This window comes from Enhydra lutris, unplaced genomic scaffold (genome assembly GCF_002288905.1).
Source record: "Enhydra lutris kenyoni isolate GAN:26980312 unplaced genomic scaffold, ASM228890v2 scaffoldscaffold13, whole genome shotgun sequence".
Lineage (NCBI taxonomy): Eukaryota > Metazoa > Chordata > Mammalia > Carnivora > Mustelidae > Enhydra > Enhydra lutris.
The window spans coordinates 40,990,654-41,011,621 of NW_019154097.1; the positions used below are offsets into that span (position 1 = coordinate 40,990,654).

At 43.3% G+C, this 20,968-nt stretch overlaps 2 protein-coding genes and 1 pseudogene across 2 annotated transcripts in view; 1 reads left to right on the forward strand and 2 right to left on the reverse strand.

Moving 5' to 3' along the window:
- LOC111145691 (argininosuccinate lyase) overlaps positions 1 to 3,161 on the reverse strand; it is a 28,616-nt gene extending 25,455 nt beyond the window's left edge. Inside the window, exon 1 of the mRNA XM_022500798.1 lies at positions 2,951 to 3,161. Coding sequence (XP_022356506.1) covers positions 2,951 to 3,077 — 127 coding nt within the window. The 5' untranslated portion in view covers positions 3,078 to 3,161. The remainder of the gene's footprint in view (positions 1 to 2,950) is intronic.
- LOC111145692 (CGRP receptor component) overlaps positions 3,035 to 20,968 on the forward strand; it is a 42,862-nt gene continuing 24,928 nt past the window's right edge. Inside the window, exons 1-3 of the mRNA XM_022500800.1 lie at positions 3,035 to 3,083; positions 13,870 to 13,906; positions 18,503 to 18,601. Of these exons, the coding sequence (XP_022356508.1) occupies positions 3,076 to 3,083; positions 13,870 to 13,906; positions 18,503 to 18,601 (144 nt within the window). The 5' untranslated portion in view covers positions 3,035 to 3,075. The remainder of the gene's footprint in view (positions 3,084 to 13,869; positions 13,907 to 18,502; positions 18,602 to 20,968) is intronic.
- LOC111145693 lies at positions 11,508 to 12,404 on the reverse strand (annotated as a pseudogene).

Here is a 20,968-nt window from a genome sequence, read left to right on the forward strand (position 1 = left end):
AGCCCTGGCTTTGGGACGCCTCTCCACCTCATTAGTCATTCTCGCCTCTGCTTCGCTGCGTCTAAACACCGTGTGCAGCAGCTGTTGACGTCCAGAGCTGGTTCTCCAACGAAGCCGCCAGGTAGGACGTGCATATTACTCACATGCATGCCATCACCACCAAATGGGCCATCACTACATGTTTGCTGAGTGACTAACACAATGAACATCTTTAGTGCTTTTTTTGTGGGGTCTGCTGTCCTCAAAGGAGGGATGGAGACCCTCTACACAAATTAGGCCAGCTGGGTCCAGGGTAGCATTTTATTTATTTGCAGATTTTTAAAAGTAAATTAGTTGCTCAGGTTTTTATTTTTTGTAAGACTTTATTTATTTGATAGAAAGGATGAGAGAGAGAGAGAGAGAACGTGCACGCGTGCGCACGAGCCAGCATGAGAGGAGAGAGGTCAGAGGGAGAAGCAGACTCCCTGCAGAGCAGGAAGCCCGCTGTGGGACTTGATTCCAGGACTCCAGGATCATGACCTGAGCTGAAGGCAGTCATGTAACCAACTAAGCCACCCAGGCGCCCAGTTGTTTGGGTTTTTAAAAAAGACTGTTAATTTTAGAGAGAGAGCGAGAGCACGCACACATGCATGCCTGAGGCGGGAAGAATCTCAAGCAGACTCCATGCTGAGCACAGAACCGGATGCAGGGCTTGAGCTCATGACCCTGAGATCATGACCTGAGCCAAAAGCAAGAGTCAATATTCAACCAACTGAGTCACCCAGATGCCCCAAATTAGTTTCTTTTTTTTTTCTTTTTAAGACTTTATTTATTTGCGTGTGAAAGAGAGTGGGCCAGCAGGCAGAGGGAGAAGCAGGCTCCCCACTGAGCAAGGAGCACAGTGTGGGACTCAATCCCAGGGCCCTGGTAACAAGACCTGAGCAAAAGGCAGATGCTTAACCCACTGAGCTACCCAGGCATCCCCAAATTTGTTGTCTTTAAAATATTTTTTGTAATTAAAAATAACATGTGCATTGAAAAACATTTTTAAAATTCTGAATGTGCAAAGTTAAATGCTAAAAATTTATGTCATTTCTCTTCCAATCTAATCCCCACAGACACCAGTTAAAAATAACAGTTTCATTGATACATAATTCAGAGACCATATACAGTTTTCTCATTTAAGATATATAATTCAGCATTTTTTAGTATTTTCCAGGGATGGGCAACCATTACAATCTAATTTTAGAACATTTTTATATGCCCCCAAATAAATTCTGTGTCCATCAGCTGACCTCCCTGTCCCTCTCCCACCCCTAAGCAACCACTAATTCACCCCTGTCTGTGTAGACTTGCCTGTCCTGGATGTTTCATAGAATGGAGTCATATGGGATGTGGCCTTCCGTGTCGGGATGCTTCACGGAATGGAGTCATATGGGATGTGGTCCTCCGTGTCGGGAGGTTTCACAGAATGGAGCCATATGGGATGTGGTCCTCCGTGTCTGGCTTCTTTCACTTGGCATGTGTCTGAGGGTCATCCACGTTCGGTCAGTGTCCCATTCCTACGACACGTTTTTCTAACCCATCATCAGTCACGGTTAACAATGTAATCCATCCCAATGCTTGCTCAAGCTGCCCGAGTGTGAACCCCTCCTGGGCAAGTCCCAGGATGACCGGCCGCGGGTCAATCGTAACCACGGCACGTCCGGCCCGGTTCCCTCAGCAGAACGATCCGAGGAACAACAGGATCCGCCCGAGCGTCCTCGCTGCGCCGCCACGGTCGGTAACGTCTGCGGAGCATCACCGCGCGCCGGCTCGTCACGAAGGCTGCAGGGCGGACTCGCGGTTTACCGGGGAGCTGCGGTCAGGAGAGGTCAGGTCGCGTCCCACGGTCAGCACTCCGAGAAGTGCCGCAGGTGAACGCAGCCGCTCCCGGGCACCGCCGGCAGCCCGCGCCGCTGGACTGTCAAGCCGCGGTCACGCCGCCCTCAGCAAGCGCCCAGCAAACGTAACCGACACAGCCGCGAGAGGAGAACGACACTGACTTGTCGTCCAGACACTGGTACCGCCCACGTCTCGGCATCTGCTTCCCGTCCGTGAATCCTCCGCGGGGGCGCCGCGTGGCTCCGCGGCTCCAGCGCCCGCCCTCCGCTGGGCTCCGGGGACCGCGCCCGGGCAGGCCCAGCTTCTCCCCCGCCCGTCGCTTCCCTGCAGACAAACTGGTAAAGTCTTCAGGGAAGTACGTTCAGACGCGCCGCACACCTGCGAAGGGGACGGGCACCCGCCGTCCCCGACCGCCACCTCACAGCGGGCCGGACCGGGCGGCTCCCCCTCCCGCCCGCCGCACGCGTCAGCCCCGCAACAGCAGCCCCAGCGGCAGCCCGGCCGGCGCGTGTCCCCCGCGCGGCCGCAGGATCCTCCCCCCAAAACACACGCCGCACGCCCTGCTCCACGCGTCCGGTCCTCCCTCCGGCAAACCCCGGGGACGCGGGTAGGTTGGGTCCGCGCGCCGCCGAGCTCCCGGGAACAGGGACGGGGACAGCCTCGCTTCTCCCTCGTCTCGGGACGCGTCCTCCGAGGATGACGCACGTGCGAAGCGGAGCGCGCGTAACCACGTCACCGGGTCTGAGAAACGGGGCCCGCTGCGCGCCCGACACCGAAGTCGGGGGACGGGCCGCCTCGCCCCCGCCGTCACCACCCCCGACCGTGCGACCCTAACGCCGCGGAGGCCGGTAACCCGACCGTCCCTCTGGAAACTAGCGGGTTAGTACTCTGACGTCACGCCGACCGCGCAAGCACGAGCGCGGTCCGCCTGCGTGAGTTCAACTGCCCTAAACCCAGCCGGGGCGCCGCGCCCAGCCGCTAACCACGCGGAAGTACCCGCCGGTCCGCCAGGATCCCGGCGTGCCTCGCGGCTGTCCCGACATACCCCGCGACGATCCCGGCGTGCAGCGCGGCGGTCCCGACTTACCCCGCGACGATCTCGGCGTGCAGCGCGGCGCGCAGACCCCGGGGCTGGGTGAGCGACGCGGACGGCGGCAGCGGAGGCGGCTCGGCAGGAGGCTGTGCGTCCGCAAGCGACGACGCGGGATCGGCATGGAAGTGTAAGTCGCCGGGGGCGCGTTCCCGGCCGTGTGCAGACGCCCGCAGCGGCAGCCTGCTGGGCCGAGGGCAGCCGAGGGACGCGGGCATAGGGCGGCACGGTGTACGGAGCCCTGCGGAAAGGCTTGGGGCGGGACACGGGGAGGAAAGGGGCCCTCGCTCCGCCCCTCGGAGCCTTCGTCCGTGCTCCCGCCCAGCGCCACTTGACCTGCGGCCTTTCCTGTGCCTGCTCGCGCCGTCATTCATTTCCTGGTGTGTTGTGGGTCACCGCGGGGAGCTCGGCCCCGGTCCCAGCGGGGACTTAGAAGCTGTACAGCCCCGCGTCCTCCCTAGCAGTACCTGCCGAAGAGATGGCCAAGTGCTGGGCTAGGGCTTGGCTGGCCGCGGGGAGCCCTGACTCCCGAGGAGCTGCTCCCCGAGTGGGCTGGGCAGGTCTTCTGGGGAGAAGGAAGTGCTTGAGCCTGGACCGAGAGCGCGGGAGCAGAAGGCGCGTGTGCTGCTTGCTTGCTGTTCGGCAGGTGGAAGTCCCCGCAGCTGCTCCGCCGGTGGGTCTTCCCGCGGCCCGCGTTAACCCGCAGGCGTGATCGTACGGTGCTCTCTCCGGCGTGGGTTGTTTACCGTTTCCCTTTGTGTTCTTTCACCTGTTTAACGGTCTTAAACAATGCTGTTTTGCCGATTTCAGAAAAACACAGTGTGTATATGTAACTGAAATGAAAACGCCATGAAGCAGTACTTTTCCTCTACGTGGCACGCTCTGATGTTGTCTCTTTCGTTAAGGAAGAGTGCTGGCCCACTGAGTAGATTTTGTGGTCCTTTAATGGGGTGTAGTTTGCATCTTGGAAAACATTCAGATAGATCACTCTGGCCCAAGCTATTATTAACCAATTTTTCTTTTTTTACTAGAGCAGTTCCTCTCATTATGCAATCCCACTTTAATTTATCCATCTTAAAAAATCCTTTGTCCGCACATTCATGTCCACTTATGGCTCCATTTTTGCTTCACTTTACAACAAAACTGTTTGGAAGTGTCCTTGATCCCCTCATTCTCAATCATTCTGCTGGGCTTTCATCCTTACCAGTCTACAGAAACGGGTTTTGTGTTGATTATCTGAGCCCTCCGTCTTGTCAAATTCCAAGGCTGATTTTCTGCCCTCAGCCTTCTTGATCTTTTAGCAGCAGGGGATGCAGAAACTCTGGGTGTCAACTATACTTAACAAGAAACCTCTAGAAATTCCTTTGTGACATGCTGTTTGCATTCCCCCCTACGTCAAGGATTACTTCTCAGTCTCCTTTCCTGGTTTGCCCTTCCTCCCTTGCTTGGCTTCTAAATGTGGAGGTGTCTTAGAGCTCAGTGCTGGGACCCTTTTTCTCCACACTCTCCCTTGGTCGTTTTACCCATCTATACGCTGATAACTCCCAAAAGTATGTTTCTAGCCCTTTTCTCTTGTCATTCTTCCAGTTGCTTAGTCCAGAAATCTGGACCTCTTCCTCACCCCCAAATCCAGTCCGTCAGCCAGTCCTGTCACCTTCACCTTGAGCGTATTTTATGTGCAGTTACTTTTCACCATCTCCGTTGCTTAGTCTGTAGGCTTTCATCTCTGGTCCAGGTTAACCAGTAGCCTTTGGCTTCCACTCTTGTGCCCCCTCCATTCTGTTTTCCAATCAGCAGCCAGAGTGATCCTAAAATATTAATTGGATCTGTGATGCTGGGGTGGCTCAGTCAGTTAAGCCTCTGCCTTTGGCTCAGGTCATGATCCCAGGGTCCTGGGACTGAGTCCCACATCGGGCTCCCTGCTCAGAGAGGAGCCTGTTTCTCCTCTGCCTGCCGTTCCACCTGCTTGTGTGTGAACTCCCTCTGTCTCTGCCTCTCTCTCTCTCTCTCTCTCTCTGACAAGTAAATAAATAAAGTCTTTAAAAATATTTTAATTGGATAAAACTCATTTCCCTCTATAAAACTCTTCATTGACTTTATGTTGTGCTAAGAGGACATCCACATTCCTAGCTAGCACCTGTATGACCCTGTATAACCTCACTTACTCTCGAGCTGCTACTCCCACCTCCCATACACACACATTTTCCACTGGCAGGTGGTTTCTTTTTTTTTTTTTTTTTTTTTTTTAAGATTTTATTTATTTGTTTGACAGACAGAAATCACAAGCAGGCAGAGAGGCAGGCAGAGAGAGAGGAGGAAGCAGGCTCCTCGCTGAGCAGAGAGCCCAATGCGGGGCTCGATCCCAGGACCCTGAGATCATGACCTGAGCTGAAGGCAGCAGCTTAACCCACTGAGCCACCCAGGCGCCCCTGGCAGGTGGTTTCTGTAACCTTCCAAGGTCCAGGGGACCCTCTGCCTGGTATACTTTTTCTCAGTCCCGCTCCCTCTTTATCTTTTTGATTATTTATTTATTTATTTGGCTTTTTTGTTTATTTTTGGTTTTTGTTTATCTTTTTGATAGCTCAGGTTGAGTATTGCTTTTCTTTTTCCGTCAATCCAGAATAAGTCCTTCTCTTGTCTCTTATTATAACACAATGATTTACTTTTCCTTCGAATAATTATAAGTTGTAATAATAGATGCATGTTTACTTGTTTAGTGTCTTGTCTCCCTCATGAGAAAGCCCCATGAAGGCCGGGGCTTAGCAACTATATTTGGCACACATTAGGTTTTAGCAGATAGTTGTTGAATGAAGTAATATAACAATACTTAATTAATTTAAAAAATTAATTAAAAGTATAATTGAATTAGCTAGTTTCCATAGATTCTCTGATTTTCTTAAGTGAAATGGTTTGAATCAAGAGATTTTCTCCAATAGCAGTCCATTTCTCCCAAGGAGTCAGAAACTTACTGAAACCAATCAGGAGTTTTGCAGCTAGCAATTTATGGGAAAGTGAGGTTTCTGTAAGGATGTGATTTGCGAGTAGAAGGACCCCTGGAATGGAAAAGTCTGGAGGCCAAACTTAGTTCCTTACTGGCCTCCAACATGAGATGTGGTCCCTAGCAGTGTAGTCCTTAGGAGCTTCAGCTGAGCTCTGTTTCTCTGGGAGAACAAAGATATTGTACCTTTTTCAGGCATTCTAGATCCTGGAAGGAGGAGGCATAAAAGGAAAACTTCTCTGGGTTTTTACATTTTTTTCCTTCAATCACTGAATAAATATCTATTGAGCAAATAATACATGTAGACATATGCTAGAAATTTTTTAGAGGTGAGGAATATTTATGCTTTATTCGATTGAGTGGTAGAATTTAAAAAATAAAAATTTTTTGATGGTCATTGGAAACATTTTCCTCATGCAAAAGGATACAGAATATTTGTAGGAAAGTTAAGTATTTGTGTACATATAAGGTATTTTCTATTTGGCTAACTTTGTCTAATGCTTGGGTTATTGATATACCTGGAAAGCTTTGTATACACTCTTTCTAAAAATTCTTTTATGTATTTTTAAAAAAACTTATTTATTTATTTGACAGAGAGAGAGAGAGGGAGAGAGAACACAAGCAAGGGCAGCAGCAGGCAGAGGGAGAGAGAGGAGCAGGCTTCCTGCTGGGCAGGAGCCTGATGTGGGGCTTGATCCCAGGACCTTGGGATCATAACCTGAGCTGACGGCAGATGCTTAACTAACTGAGCCACCCAGACATCCCTGTGTTCACTTTTTTATTGTTGAACTTAATGTACGAAGTTAGGGAAAACAGATTGTCTTGTGTATCATCTCTTTGAAATCATTGTAAGAATTTCCTTCATTTTATAGCTGGAAATACTGAGATGTAGAGAAGTTAGCTAAAAGGTCCTATAACAGTTCAGTAATAAGACTGGAAAGAGGGTACTCGTTTGTTAGCTCTCAGGAGAATGGTACAGATGAAGTTTGTTGACTTTGAAATCTGCCCAGTTTCTTGTACTTGAGTTTAGTTTTTCAGAACATGACTTGAATCAATAATATAGGTTGAACATAGGGGAATTTGAGCAGTTCTCTTCGTCATTATGTGCGTAAGTTAACTGTGTGGCAATTAAAGGTGCTGTTTGTATGTGTATGTGTGTTTCTAAAGAAAATCTGCCAGTAGATCATTTTGTTCTGTTTATTCAGAATTCAGTTTCCAAAGTAGTTGTTTACGTCCATTAAATTGACTCAGCAATTTAAGCAAAATTTACAGGTTGCATTTAAAATAGCAGGTCAACTTCAGTCAGCTAATTTATTACTTAAGGAAATTAAATGACTGCCTGCCTGCAGATGTAGATTCAAACAATCTTTAAAATTCATTTGGAATATTTGCTTTAAACACCTGTAATTAAAATCAGTACTAGTCTAAGTCCTCTAGGAAAATACGAAGTTTTGTGTAGGTGGGCAGTTTCTAGAAGTCTGAATGCTCGTGAATGTATTACACAAAGGTACAAGCTGTGTACAGAGCAGACCGTTTCTGCTTAGTAGGAAAACAGCTTATAAATACAAAATTGGCGGATTCCAGTCACCCTGAAATAACACTGGAGGAAAATGCATTTTATGTCTTCAATTATAGGTTATACTAATGTCTTTTTTAACCTTATGGAATTCTTTAGTTTTACATTTCCATTTTTCTTAATTTTCTAGCTTGAAAAATTCCAAACCCATAGAACAGTTGCAAAAAGAGCGCCACAGGGACCTTCATATCCTGTATTTAGAGTCACTATTTGTTAACCATTTTGATTCATTTGCCTTACCTCTCTTACACATGTCCGCATTCTGTATCTCCACATGTCTACATTCTTTCTCTCTCCACACACACACACACTCTCTCTCTCTCTCTCTCTCTCTCTCTCTCTCTCACTCTCTCTACCGAATCATTTCAGAGTTGTAGATACCATGTCATTTTACCCAGTCTTAAAAATGTACTTAACTGGGACGCCTGGGTGGCTCAGTTGGTTGGGCAGCTGCCTTCGGCTCAGGTCATGATCCCAGCGTCCTGGGATCGAGTCCCACATCGGGCTCCTTGCTCATCAGGGAGCCTGCTTCTCCCTCTGCCTCTGCCTGCCACTCTGTCTGCCTGTGCTTGCTCTCTCTCCCTCTCTCTCTCTGACAAATAATTAAATAAAATCTTAAAAAAAAAGTGTACTTAACTGCAGTACCATTGTCACGCCTAGGGAATTTAGCATTGGCGTACCAATATTATTAAAATACAAAATCTCTCCCATTGTCCAGTGTCATTTTAGCTATTTTTTTTTTTTAAAGATCTTTATTTATTCATAGAGCACAAACAGGGAAGGGCAGAGGGAGAGGGAGAAGCAGACTCCTCACCTAGCAGGGAGCCCCATGCAGGGCTTGATCCTAGGACCCTGGGATCATGACCTGAGCCAAAGGTAGCCCCTTAACTGAGCCACCTAGGTGCCCCAGCTAGATTTTTTTTAACCACTGATTCAGAATCAAGTCAAGAATCTTTTTTTTTTTTTGTAGTTTTCAATCAAGCTTTAAGAGTCATATTTTTAGTTGTCATACAAGTTTTGGTTGTCATAGTTTTTTAATCTCTTTATTCTAAAAACAGTTTCCTTGCCTGTTTTTGTGACATTGACATTGTTACAAATGACATTGATGTCTGAAGAATCTAAACCTGTTGTTTTGAAGTGTGTTCCTCTTCTTGGGTTTGTCTGGTTATATCCTTATGGCTAGATTCAAATTAGATGTTCTTTAACAGCATTGCTCTAAGGGATGTGTCTTTCTCAGTGTGTCACATCATCATCACTGCTATGCAGTGAGATCACTTGGTTAAGTTGATACCTGTCTGGTCTTATCATTTCCTGTTCCCACCATCCTGCCACTTAGTGGTGGTTATAGTAGGATAAAACGCTGTCATAAAACTTTTCTCGATATGCACGGTTCATTTAGGAACTGAAATGACCATAGTTCATTTCATCAAAGGTAGATCTTATGCCTGTTGGCATTTTATTAAATAAAGGAAAGCCTAGCGTATATTGGCATTTATTCCATTGGTATTTACTGAGAAAAAATTTTTATTTATCTTCCTAATAAAAGAATAAATGAATAAATCAGCCTCTGCCAGCCAGAATCTCCAAGATGGGGTACTTGTTTAAATATCCATTGTTCTCCTGGCCCCAAAACACAGGTTCATTAAGACACACGTGCAAGAGAGTGTCTCTCCTTTTTATCCTGGTTCCAGGTGTTCTTTGGATTCTTGCATTAACAGTATTGGCTTGGGTAGTGGGCCATAACTTGGAATAGCCAAGAACAGATTTTCCTAAGGCGTAGAATATTCTGCATGAAGGAGAGGCTCTGAGTTGGAAATGAAGTTGTAGCAGTGGCACCTGGATGGGTCCCTTAGCCTTGAGGAAAAATAACATTTGTGTTATTTTTCCAGTCTTTTCCAGCAGGGGATTTCTTAGTTACAGTGTATTTTAGGGCACACAGGGAGTTTTAACTCGATTTCAAGCAAAGATAGGAAGAAGCCTTGTGGACTGACTTCCTGATTAAGTAGGCAAAGATGACATGTGGTTTGATTTGTCCTTTTCAGTTTTAAATGAACCATATCATATACACTAATTATACATGGTTCTTCCTGTTTTAGATTCCTTTTAAATATGATATTCTTTGTGACCTCAGTGCAGCTGTGGTGTGGTCATTTGGGCAAAGCAGCGCTTTTGTGAAATCCCAGCTATGTGTTAAATGTCTGGAGCGTCTGGTAAGCTTCACATGTTGATTAGATTAGAGTGCTGACATCACTGTGCTCCTGACCAAAGGCCTAGGTCAGATTCTTGTGTTCACCACCTGCTTGTTTTGCTTTATTGATTGCTTAGGGAGATCACTCATCTGTTTAGCCCATGTTTTTGAAATTTTGTGTCATCAGCATTTTCATCATACAGCCCCGCTCCTGGTTAGGAACAAACAGCGGTCTTTATCAGACGGTATGTCAGGCCCCGAGCGCTTCCTGAATTTTAGGATTCTGCATTACCGGTTTCCATTTGTCTAATCCAGTCTCATTTCTCTCAGTTCTGTAGTTACCTTCTGCTTCATTTAGGCTTCTTAGGGCGTGACCGGAGGCAAATTTTTAAATCTCTGAGCTTCAGTTTCATCATCTGTAAAGAAGGAAAAATAATAGCCCCTACATCACAGGGTTTTTTAATGAGGATTCAGCGAGGTGAGATCTTTAAAAAACAATGGTTTCCATTAAGGAAGATCTTAATAAGTACCAAGAACAATGCTACAGTTTTAAAATTTGTTGTCTCATCTCATCTTCATAATAGCTTTATGAGCTAGGAAGACGTTATGGTAATAGCACAGGTAGTGACAGTAGATGGTGTTCTTGAGTATTTGCTGTGTTCCAGTGCTTTACATTTTTCAGTTTAATTCTGTAAATAATCGTACATGGTTAGTACTCGAATTGTCATTTCGTGGATGAGGAAATCTAAGTATAGAGAGGTTGGGTAATTTGCCTGAATTTACAGAGCTCTCATCAGTGGAGCTGGCTTGGAATCCAGGCTACACTTAGAGGTTCTACTTTATCCCCTTTTTTTTTAATGTTCCCCAAATACTTATAAAAAATACAGTGAGATAAGTTTACACCAAGAAATGTAGCAATAAACAGTGGAAGAGGGGCACCTGGGTGGCTCAGTGGGTTGAGCCTCTGCCTTCCGCTCAGGTCATGATTTCAGGGTCCTGGGATCGAGCCCTGCATGGGGCTCTCTGCTCAGCGGGGAACCTGCTTCCCTTCCTCTCTCTCTGCCTGCCTCTCTGCCTACTTGTGATCTCTGTCAAATAAATAAATAAAATCTTTAAAAAAAAAATTAGCAAACTAAGACATTGTTATGTAAATTTCTAAAATGCTGCATTGTGAATTTAGTTGGCAAAGACCTCATTTAGCAATGATTTAGCAATTTCTATCTCCAGGTAGAAAAGAGATACTGAACTGTAAAAAAAAAAAAAAAAGTCTCTTGTTGTTTCAAAATCCCAGTTTATTAATAGATTGTAAGACTGGGTGGCTCAGTTAGTTAAGCCTCTGCCTTCAACTCAGGTCATGATCCCGTGGTCCTGGGATTGAGTCCCGAATCGGGCTCTCTGCTCAGCGGGGAGTCTGCTTCTCCCATTGCCTTCTGCTCCCTCTGCTTGTGCTCGGTCTCTGTCTCTCTCTCTCAAATAAATAAAATCTTAAAAAAATAAGTATAGGTCTTTAATAAGAGAATTGGCTGTACGAGAGTACTCCCTGTTCACAGTATTCCTTTTACTTCCTGTGGGAGTTCCTGCTTCTGCTTGAAGATTGAGCTGTTAGAGCACGAAAGGGCCGCTATTTAGGGAAGACACAGAAAAAGGAAGGGGGGGATGTCAGGCAATACTTCTTTTAGGTACAATAAGCATGATAGTGTTTTAGGGAAACAAGATAAAAATTACTCAAGGTTAGCTTGGTTCTCACTGAATTAAAAACAGTGGACTAAATACTGAGCTCCTCTGTGCCAGTCTAATAATCAGTGCCTTGGTTGCCATATTGGGAATCTCTGGGGTGGTCATCTTGGTACTCTCCGTGATACTCATCTGGGTGTTCTGCCTGATAATCCCTATCACTAATTTCAGACCCATTTGTTCCTGTTTCTTGGCTTCCGTTGCGAATGACAGGTTCTGTGGGAGTGGCACAGTATTTGCGATCATGTACTTGCTGCCCAGGCCCATACATATTAATTCCTTTCTGGGAAGCAACTTTGTTGGTTCCCGTCTGTAGAGAAATTGTCGAGTTGTCCACTGGTTGTAATGTTAGCTTCTGATCATAGATGTTTCTTCTGGTACCTGGTGCTAACATCCCCATCTGGCTGGCTCCTTTGTTGGTGCCCATCTGCAGACTAATTGTGGCCTGGTCAAAAGGTTTGTCGTTTTGCATTTTGGAATCGTAAAGATGCCTCTTGGTGCCATAGGCTGTCATACCTGCTTGGCTGGCACATTGGTTGGCTCCCATCTGCAAACCAGTTACACTTTGGCCAGCTTTTAACTTTCCTTCATCAAAATGTCTTCTTTGCTTTTCATCATACTTAACTCCAGCGTCATTGGTTGTATGGAATCCTTTTGTTTTAGCCAGACCTGCCAGAGCCACCAGCATAGTCTGAACCTGGGTCATGTTTCCATTCCCGAAAAGATCATTTGCTTCAAATATATCGTGTGGCTTCATGCCATAAGCCTGAGTAGGTTTAATAAAGTTCCCAATATTCTCCAACTGGGGCCAGTTTAACAAGGACTCATTAATCTTCTTCACTGAGCCTGGCAACTTGTTTATGAGCTCGCAGAGGATGATGCCATCTTTTGAGGCATACTGAAAGTTGGTGCCAATGCTCATGCCTGTCTCCTCTTCTGTCCAGTTTGAAAGATCTGCCTGAGGATGTACTTGGAAGGGATCTTGCTCTTGACCTTGACAGAGAGCATATTAAGAAGGGCCCTTGTTGAAGTGGGTCATGGTGGTTTGGGAAATGGGAAGAGGGCCTCGGGTCTAGGGCCTGAGGGTTTCACATACTCAGCTTACCCGCGCCTGGCTCCAAGGAGCAGCCGTAGCAGGAGATGCTTGGAATTTGCTCCCCTGGGCTGTGCAGGAGACTCCCAGATGGCGGCAGCAGGGTACGTGCGATGCTCTGGCAACTCAGTCTGATTGGTTCCTGCAAAGCCTCCCACTCCGCTCCCCAGTTTTTGTTTTTTTTTGTGTGTGTGTGTTTTTTTTTTTTTTAAGATTTTATTTATTTGACAGAGATCACAAGTAGGCAGAGAGAGAGAGAGAGGAGGAAGCAGGCTCCATGCCTAACAGAGAGCCTGATGTGGGACTCGATCCTAGGACCCTGAGATCATGACGTGAGCTGAATGCAGAGGCTTAACCCACTGAGCCACCCAGGCACCCCCCCCCCGGTTTTTGTTTTAAATGAGAAGGTTGGGGAGATTAATAAACTCCCAAAACTCCCAGACCTTTTAAGTGGCAGAGCTAGAATATGAACCCAGATTTGTCTGATTCAAAACTGCTCATAATTATCACACTGTACAGCCTCTAGACTATTAAAAACAGTAAATACTTCTGATGTGGTATTGTAGAATGGCTTGATTATACTTAAATACAAGTCACATTGCTGTGTTCACTCATACATGAAAGATGACATTGTGCCTTGATCACAGGCACAATGACCACTGCTTGACATGTGAACTTTACCTGTTGAATTGATAGAGAAGATGAGCACCCTTGTGAATCTCTGGAAGCATTCTTGACACTGCTGAAATTCCCATTAGTGATGTTAGTGTTAATGCTCCCATTTTTCCTGATTCAGAGGGTACATTGCCTGCCCAAGATACCTTGTCAGTAACTGAAGGGAGGCAGATGGTACTCCGGAAAGGACATGCCTGTGGGATGAGACAGCACTGTTTGTGTCTCCAGTTGAGTCTCGCTCCCTTGCTTTATTGACACCCCTTCCTAATTCTCTGGTTTTGCCTCCTGTTCTTCCTTTAAGTGACTTCTCCCAGATGACTGACTTTTCTTAACTTCTGCCTACATAGATTAAGGATAAGTATAGTATTTCGATCACCTACTTAGTAACTGATGTGCTATATATGCCATAGAGAGGGAAGTTTACTCTGAAGTTGTCCATTGCCTGCTAAACCAGTAGGACTTAGGACATTTCTCAGTTTTAGGTTATAGTCTCTAAATCTCTGAACTGAACTACTCAATCTTCACTTGATCTTAGCCAAAAGGCCGAGAAGCGATGAACTACTCAATCTTGATACGGGAAGTATTTTACAGATATTTAATTCTCACAAAGGAATTTGAGCCCGGACTGATGATAATTTACTTTATTTTGCAGGAAGGATGCCAATTCTGCACTGCTCAGTAACTACGAGGTAAATAGTTTTGAAGTAAACTATTGAATTTTCCTCTCTGGTAGTTTGCCCTTTGCTTTTGAAGATTATTGAACTAGTTTCAGTTAAAATGACTGAATTCATTTGGATTTTCAACTTTAAAGTAAGACAGATGGCACCATCTGGTGGACCTAGGAATTATAAGCTTGGTAAATTATACATAGTAATTCTGAGAAGCTGGGAAGACTTCAGTTACAGTAGGCAGCCTTCCCCAAACCCAAGTATTGTAGATCTTCATTTGATATGCCTTCATGGGATGGAAGCATCTGTTTTGGAACTGTTTCTGCCTACAAAGTTTTCCATTAAAATACTTATGCCTTTCCTAATTACTACTCTTTACCTATAAAATGCTTTTATATGTTATTATTTCAATCCTCATAATAATCTTATAAGTATTAACACTTTCATTTTGAAAGTGACAGATTAGTTTGATGCACCATTCTGAATAATTTAGTATGAACTAGCAGATTTGGAATTTGGGGGCTTGAGGGTTGGGTTTTTGGAGAAAGGGAGGCAAAAAAGGAAAGAAATTGGTGAGGGGGAGATAATAACATTATTTTTGCCTGCCTACTATTTTGCCTTCGTTTTATTTGGTATTCGCAAAGCCATCTGATAAGTTAGCTCCAGGTACATAAAGAACCGTTTATACATTCACTGTCAATTTTTCATTTTCTACAATCTAAATTCATGAAGACTTTAGGAGATTTGAGTCTCTCTTGTGTGATATAGAAAATAGAAAGTACTGGATTTAACATAGTTGGTCATACTCCTTCCTTAAATTGTTGCTACTAATAACAGGAAGGAAATGGTTGTTAGTCAAGCCATTGGCTTTTAGAAACTTCCTTGTCCAGTTTGGATTCTGCTGAATGTTTGGGTGTTTTATCCTTTGGGGAAACATTGCATTAATCTTATGACACTATTTCTGAAAAAAATAGTGAGAGGCAGGGGAGGGGTTCTGTTTTATCTAGTAATGGTTTATGAACCCATACTTACAACTTTCTTAGGTCTCTGGCATAATCTCTAAAATGGGAAAGATATATCCTCCACCCATCCTCCTCAGCACTAACACATACATGTTTTTCCCTTGTGGGGAAGTTTACTTCTAAAGTTCTGTAGCAATTTTTTCCCTTCTTTTTTTTTTTTTTTAATAAAATTTATATTTATTAAAAAAAATTAAAATAAAATTTATATTTATCACTTAGCATCATAGTTTTTCTTTTTTGGAAATAAACTTACTAGATTTTCATATTAGTGAAACAGGACCTTGTTTTAGAAAAAACTTATTTGTAGGAAAAAATTTTTAATTGAGGCACAGTTGACAGATAACATTAGTTTCAGGTGTACAATGAAATGATTCAGTATTTGTACATTGTGAAATTACCACAATAAATTTAGTAAACATCCATTACCGTACACAGATTTTTTTTTCTTGTGATAAGAACTTTTAAGATTTCCTGTCTTAACAACTTCCACATATTCAGTACAGATACACTGTAGTCCCCGTCCTGCACATTATATCCTCATACTTTACTTATTTTATAACTGGAAATTTGTACCTTGTGACTCCCTTACTGATTTTGCCCATCCTCTGCCTCCTGCCTCTGGCAGCCATGAGTCTATTCTCTATGTCTCTGAGCTTTTTTTTTTTTTTTTTAAAGATTTTATTTATTTATTTGACAGAGAGAGATCACAAGTAGACGGAGAGGCAGGCAGAGAGAGAGAGAGAGAGAGGGAAGCAGGCTCCCCGCTGAGCAGAGAGCCCGATGCGGGACTCGATCCCAGGACCCTGAGATCATGACCTGAGCCAAAGGCAGCGGCTTAACCCACTGAGCCACCCAGGCGCCCCCCCCCCTTTTTTTTTTTTTTTTTTTTTTTGGTGAAGATTTTATGTATGTATGTATGTATCTATTTGAAAGAGAATGCACATGCTTGCTAGCAGGTGGAGGGGCAGAGGGAGAGGGACAAGCATACTCTGTGCTGACCAGGGAACCCAACCCTGGGTTGATCCCACAAGCCTGAGACTATGACTTGAGCTGAAATCAGGAGTTGCATGCTTAACTGACTGAGCCACCCAGGCACCCCCTCGTTTGGTTTGGTTTTGTTTTTTAAGATTCCTCATGTAAGTGAGATCATAAGATATTTGTCTTTCTCTGTCTGGCTTATTTTACTTAGCATAATACCCTAAAATCCATCCATGTTGCAAATAGCAAGGTTTCATTCTTTTTTATGGCCAAATAATATTCCATTGTTTATAGAAAAACCATTTTTTTAAATTCATCTGTTGATGAACACCCACGTTGTTTCCATATCTTGGCTATTGTAAATATTGCGGCATTGAACGTGGTGGTGCATATGTCTTACATAAGAGTTAGTGTTTTTATTTTGTTTTGATAAAATACCCAGAGGTGGAATTGCTGAATCATATTGTGGTTTTATTTTTAACTTTTGAGGACCCTCCATTCTGTTTTCTATAGTGGTTGCATGAATTTACATTCCCGTCAACAGCGCACAAGGGTTTCCTTTTCTTCTCATCCTTGCCGACACATTATTTCTTGTCTTTTTGATGTTAGCTGTTTGAACAGCTATGAAGTCAAATCTCATTGCGGTTTTGATTTGCACTTCCCTGATGATTACTGATGTTGAACATCTTTTTATGTGTCTGTTGGCCATCTGTGTGTCTTTTGAAAAATGTTTGTTTCAGTGCTCTGCCCATTTTTTAATGCGATTGGTTGTTTTGTAAGTTCTTTATATGTTTTGAGTATTAACTTCTTATCAGATATATGATTTGCATATATTTTCACTCATTTAGTAAGTTGTCTGTTCACTTTGCTGATGGTTTCCTTTTCTGTGCCTTTTAGTTTGATGTAGTCCCACTTTTTTATTTTCGCTTTTGTTGCCTTTACTTTTGGTGTTTAAAAAAAAAAATCATCACAGGGACGCCTGGGTGGCTCAGTTGGTTAAGCAGCTGCCTCTGGCTCAGGTCATGATCCCAGCGTCCTGGGATCGAGTCCCACATCGGGCTCCTTGCTCATCAGGGAGCCTGCTTCTCCCTCTGCCTGCCATTCTGTCTGCCTGTGCTTGCTCTCTCTCCCTCTCTCACTCTGACAAATAAATAAATAAAATCTTTAAAAAAAAAAAAGAAAAAAAAATCATCACCAAAACCAATGTCACGGAGCTTGTCTCTTGTGTTTTCCTGTAGGAGCTTTATGGTTTTGGGTCTTGCATTCAGTTCTTTAATTCATTTTGAGTTAATTTTTTATGTGTGGTATAAGGTAATGGTCCAGTTTTCCCAGCACCATTTATTGAAGAGACTCTCTTTTCTCCATTGTGTATTTTTGGCTCCTTTGTCAAAATTAACTAATCACATATGTGTAGGTTTATTTCTGGACTCTCTGTTCTGTTCCATTGATTTTTGTCTTTTTATGTCAATACAATACCATTTTGATTTCTTGGCTTTGTAATGTAGTTTGAAATCAGGAAGCATGATGCCTCTAGCTTTGCTCTTCTTTCTCAGGATTGCTTTGACTATTCAGGGTCTTGTTGTTACATAAAATTTTAGGATTGCTTCTTCTATTTCTGTGAAGAATGCCATTGGAATTTTGATAGAGATTACACATAATCTGTAGATTGCTTTGGGTAGTACGGACATTACTAATTCTTCTAATCCATGAGCATGGAATATCATTCCATTTATTTGTGTCTTGTTCAGTTTCAGTGTCTTATCCTGCTCAGTATATAGATCTTTCATACCTTGGTTAAATTGATTCCTAGGTATTTTGTTATTTTTGATACAATGGTAAATGGGATTGTTTTCTTAATTTCTCTTTCTGATAGTTCACTATTATCATTTGACATGCAATAGAGTTCTATATATTGATTTTGTATCCTGTAATTTTACTGAATTCACTTATAATTAGTTAAGTTTTTTGGTAGAGTCTTTAGAGTTTTCTATAGGTAGTATCATGTCATCTGCAAATAGTGACAGTTTTACCACAATTTGGCTGCCTTCTATTTCTTTTCTTGCCTAATTGCTCTGGCAAGGACTTCTAGTACTACGTGGAAGAAAAGGGGTAAGACTGGCACCTTTGTCTTGGCCTGGTCTAATAGGAAGAGCTTTCAGCTTTTCAGTGTTCAATATGATGTTAGCTGAGGGCTTGTCATATATGGCCTTTACACATTGAGGTGTGTTCCCTCTAAACCCAGTTTGTTGAGAGTTTTTATCATGAATTGGTGTTGAATTTTGGAAAAACCTTTGCATCTATTGAGATCATATTTTAGGAAAATTTACTTTCAAATACTCAATATATTTTTAATATAAGAGGAGATCAGTGATACGGTATATGTTGAAAAGGGAACATTTGGAATATTTTCAATAAACTAACGAATTTGGATTATTCAACTTAGACAAAAGCATTTTTAAAGTGTCAGCTGCTTCTCAGACTCATATTTGCTCTAATACAAGAGTTAGGGGGAGGGTTTGTGAAGGAAAAGAGGTACAGTCCTATTTACTCTTCAAAATCATTGACCTTGAAATACATTCTTCACATTTATTCATAAAAATAATTTATCACTTCCTAGGTGTTCCAGTTACTGACTGATCTGAAAGAGCAACGGAAGGAAAGTGGAAAGAACAAACACAGTTCTGGGCAACAGAACTTGAATACTATCACCTATGAAGTAAGCCTTGTGCTTCTGGGGGGTACCCAAACTACCATGGGGGGGTTGGTTTATTCTGCAGATGACTAGCCACCAAATCATGACTACCTCTTACTTGATTTGAGTAGTTTTACCATAACCCAGTTTTATTCTGTTTGTACAAGTGGGAAGAGTTTGGCCAATGGTGAGGCTTAGCCAATGATAAAGTTGGGGGGAATAGTCAAAAGATTGCCCTCAGTTCTAACACTATTTGTAAGTCAGGGGATCCCTAAGACCACCTTGGGTTCAGTAATTCACTGGAAGTACTCAGAACTCATTGAAAGCTATTGTAGTTGTAGTTACAGTTTATTACAGATTAAAATTGGCCAAGGGAGAAAGCATATGGGACAGATTTTAAGAGAAATTCCAACTTAGAGCTTCTTTTGTCCTCTAATGTGGAGTCAGAGCATGTTTTCCTCTGGAAATTGGTGTGTAACAATGCATACAGAATATTGTCAACCAGCAATCTCAGTTGAACTTTAATGTCCCAAATTTTTATTTGGGCTGTATCATATAAGCATGATTGAAGATTGATTTCCTGTGTAGTTCATCTCAGCCTCTAGGTACATTGATACGGCATGACCCAAAGCCCCCACCCTAAGTCACATTTTTAAGACTATTCAGTATGACCAAGGCCTCCAAAGATACTCCGTTGAGATAGCATTCCAAGGGTCTAGAGATTGCCTCCCAGAAGCTGAGGACAACGGCCAAACTGTCTCTTTCGACAAAGCTAAATTCTTTATTACACAAAAAGTAATGTTTTTTTAACTGCTAAAAACTTAGAAAGTACCAAAAAGTATAAAGAAGAAAGCAAAAGTAATTTACAGTTTTAACATTTAGTTGACATTTTTCTATGTTTTCTCCCAACCTAATGCTTTATCCTTAAAAAAGTTGGGGCGCCTGGGTGGCTCAGTGGGTTAGGGCCTCTGCCTTCGGCTCAAGTCATGATCTCAGGGTCCTGGGATCAAACCCCGCATTGGGCTCTCTGCTCGGCGGCGAGCCAGCTTCCCATCCTCTCTCCCTGCCTGCCTCTCTACCTGCTCGTGATCTCTCTCTGTCAAATAAATAAATAATCTAAAAAAAAAAATGTTTAAGTAATCATATTTGTTTTATGTGATGTTTGATTTTTTTATCTAATTATTTTTATAATTTATGTTTTCTGCTATTTCCTTTCAAGCTACAAAGGATATAGTTTTAATTATCTTTATCTTTCCAAAGACACATTAAACCTGGATTAAGCGACTATAATCCCTTTTAAGGAAAATTAAAGGGTGTTCAGCGCTTTTGTCATCATTCCTCCCCATCTAGTTTTGTTCATCTAATCATGTGTTTAAAATCCCATCATTCAGGGGCGTCTGGATCAGTCGGTTAAACATCCCACTTTTGATTTCGGCTCAGGTCATGATCTCAGGGTCATGAGATCAAGCCCCACATCGGGCTTCATACTCAGCAGGGAGTCTGCCTAAGATTCTTTCTCCCTCTCCCACCACTTCCTCCCCTGCCCCGAGCTTGTGTATGTGCTCACTCTCTCTCTCAAAAAAAACTATCATTTATTTATTCACTCATGTTCTTTTACATTATAGTATTCATCTCTTTAAAAGAAGAAAATGGGGTTGCCTGGGTGGCTCAGTGGGTTAAGCCTCTGCCTTTGGCTCAGATCATGGTCTCAGGGTCCTGGGATCAAGCCCCACATCGGGCTCTCTGCTCAGCAGGGAGTCTGCTTCCCCCTCTCTCTCTCTGCCTGCCTCTCTGCCTACTTGTGATCTCTGTCAAATAAATAAATAAAATCTTTAAAAAAAAAGAAGAAGAAAATGAAATGTTTGTTGGTAATTAGTTTTATAGCCAAATTTCAGGCTGTCAGGTACTCTCTCTTTTTTTTTTTTTTTTTTTTTTTTTAAATTTTTTTTTTTTTGGGCGCCTGGGTGGCTCAGTGGGTTAAAGCCTCTGCCTTCGGCTCAGGTCATGATCTCAGGGTCCTGGGATCAAGCCCCACATCGGGCTCTCTGCTCAGCGGGGAGCCTGCTTCCTCCTCTCTCTCTCTCTCTGCCTGCCTCTGCCTACTTGTGATCTCTCTCTCTGTCTTTAATCTTTAAAAAATCTTTAAAAAAAAATCTTTAAAAAAAAATCTTTAATCTTTAAAAAAAAAAGATTTTATTTATTTATTTGACAGAGATCACAAGTAGACGGAGAGGCAGGCAGAGAGAGAGAGAGAGAGGAGGAAGCAGGCTCCCTGCTGAGCAGAGAGCCCGATGCGGGACTCGATCCCAGGACCCTGAGATCATGACCTGAGCCGAAGGCAGAGGCTTTAACCCACTGAGCCACCCAGGTGCCCCTGTCAGGTACTATTAC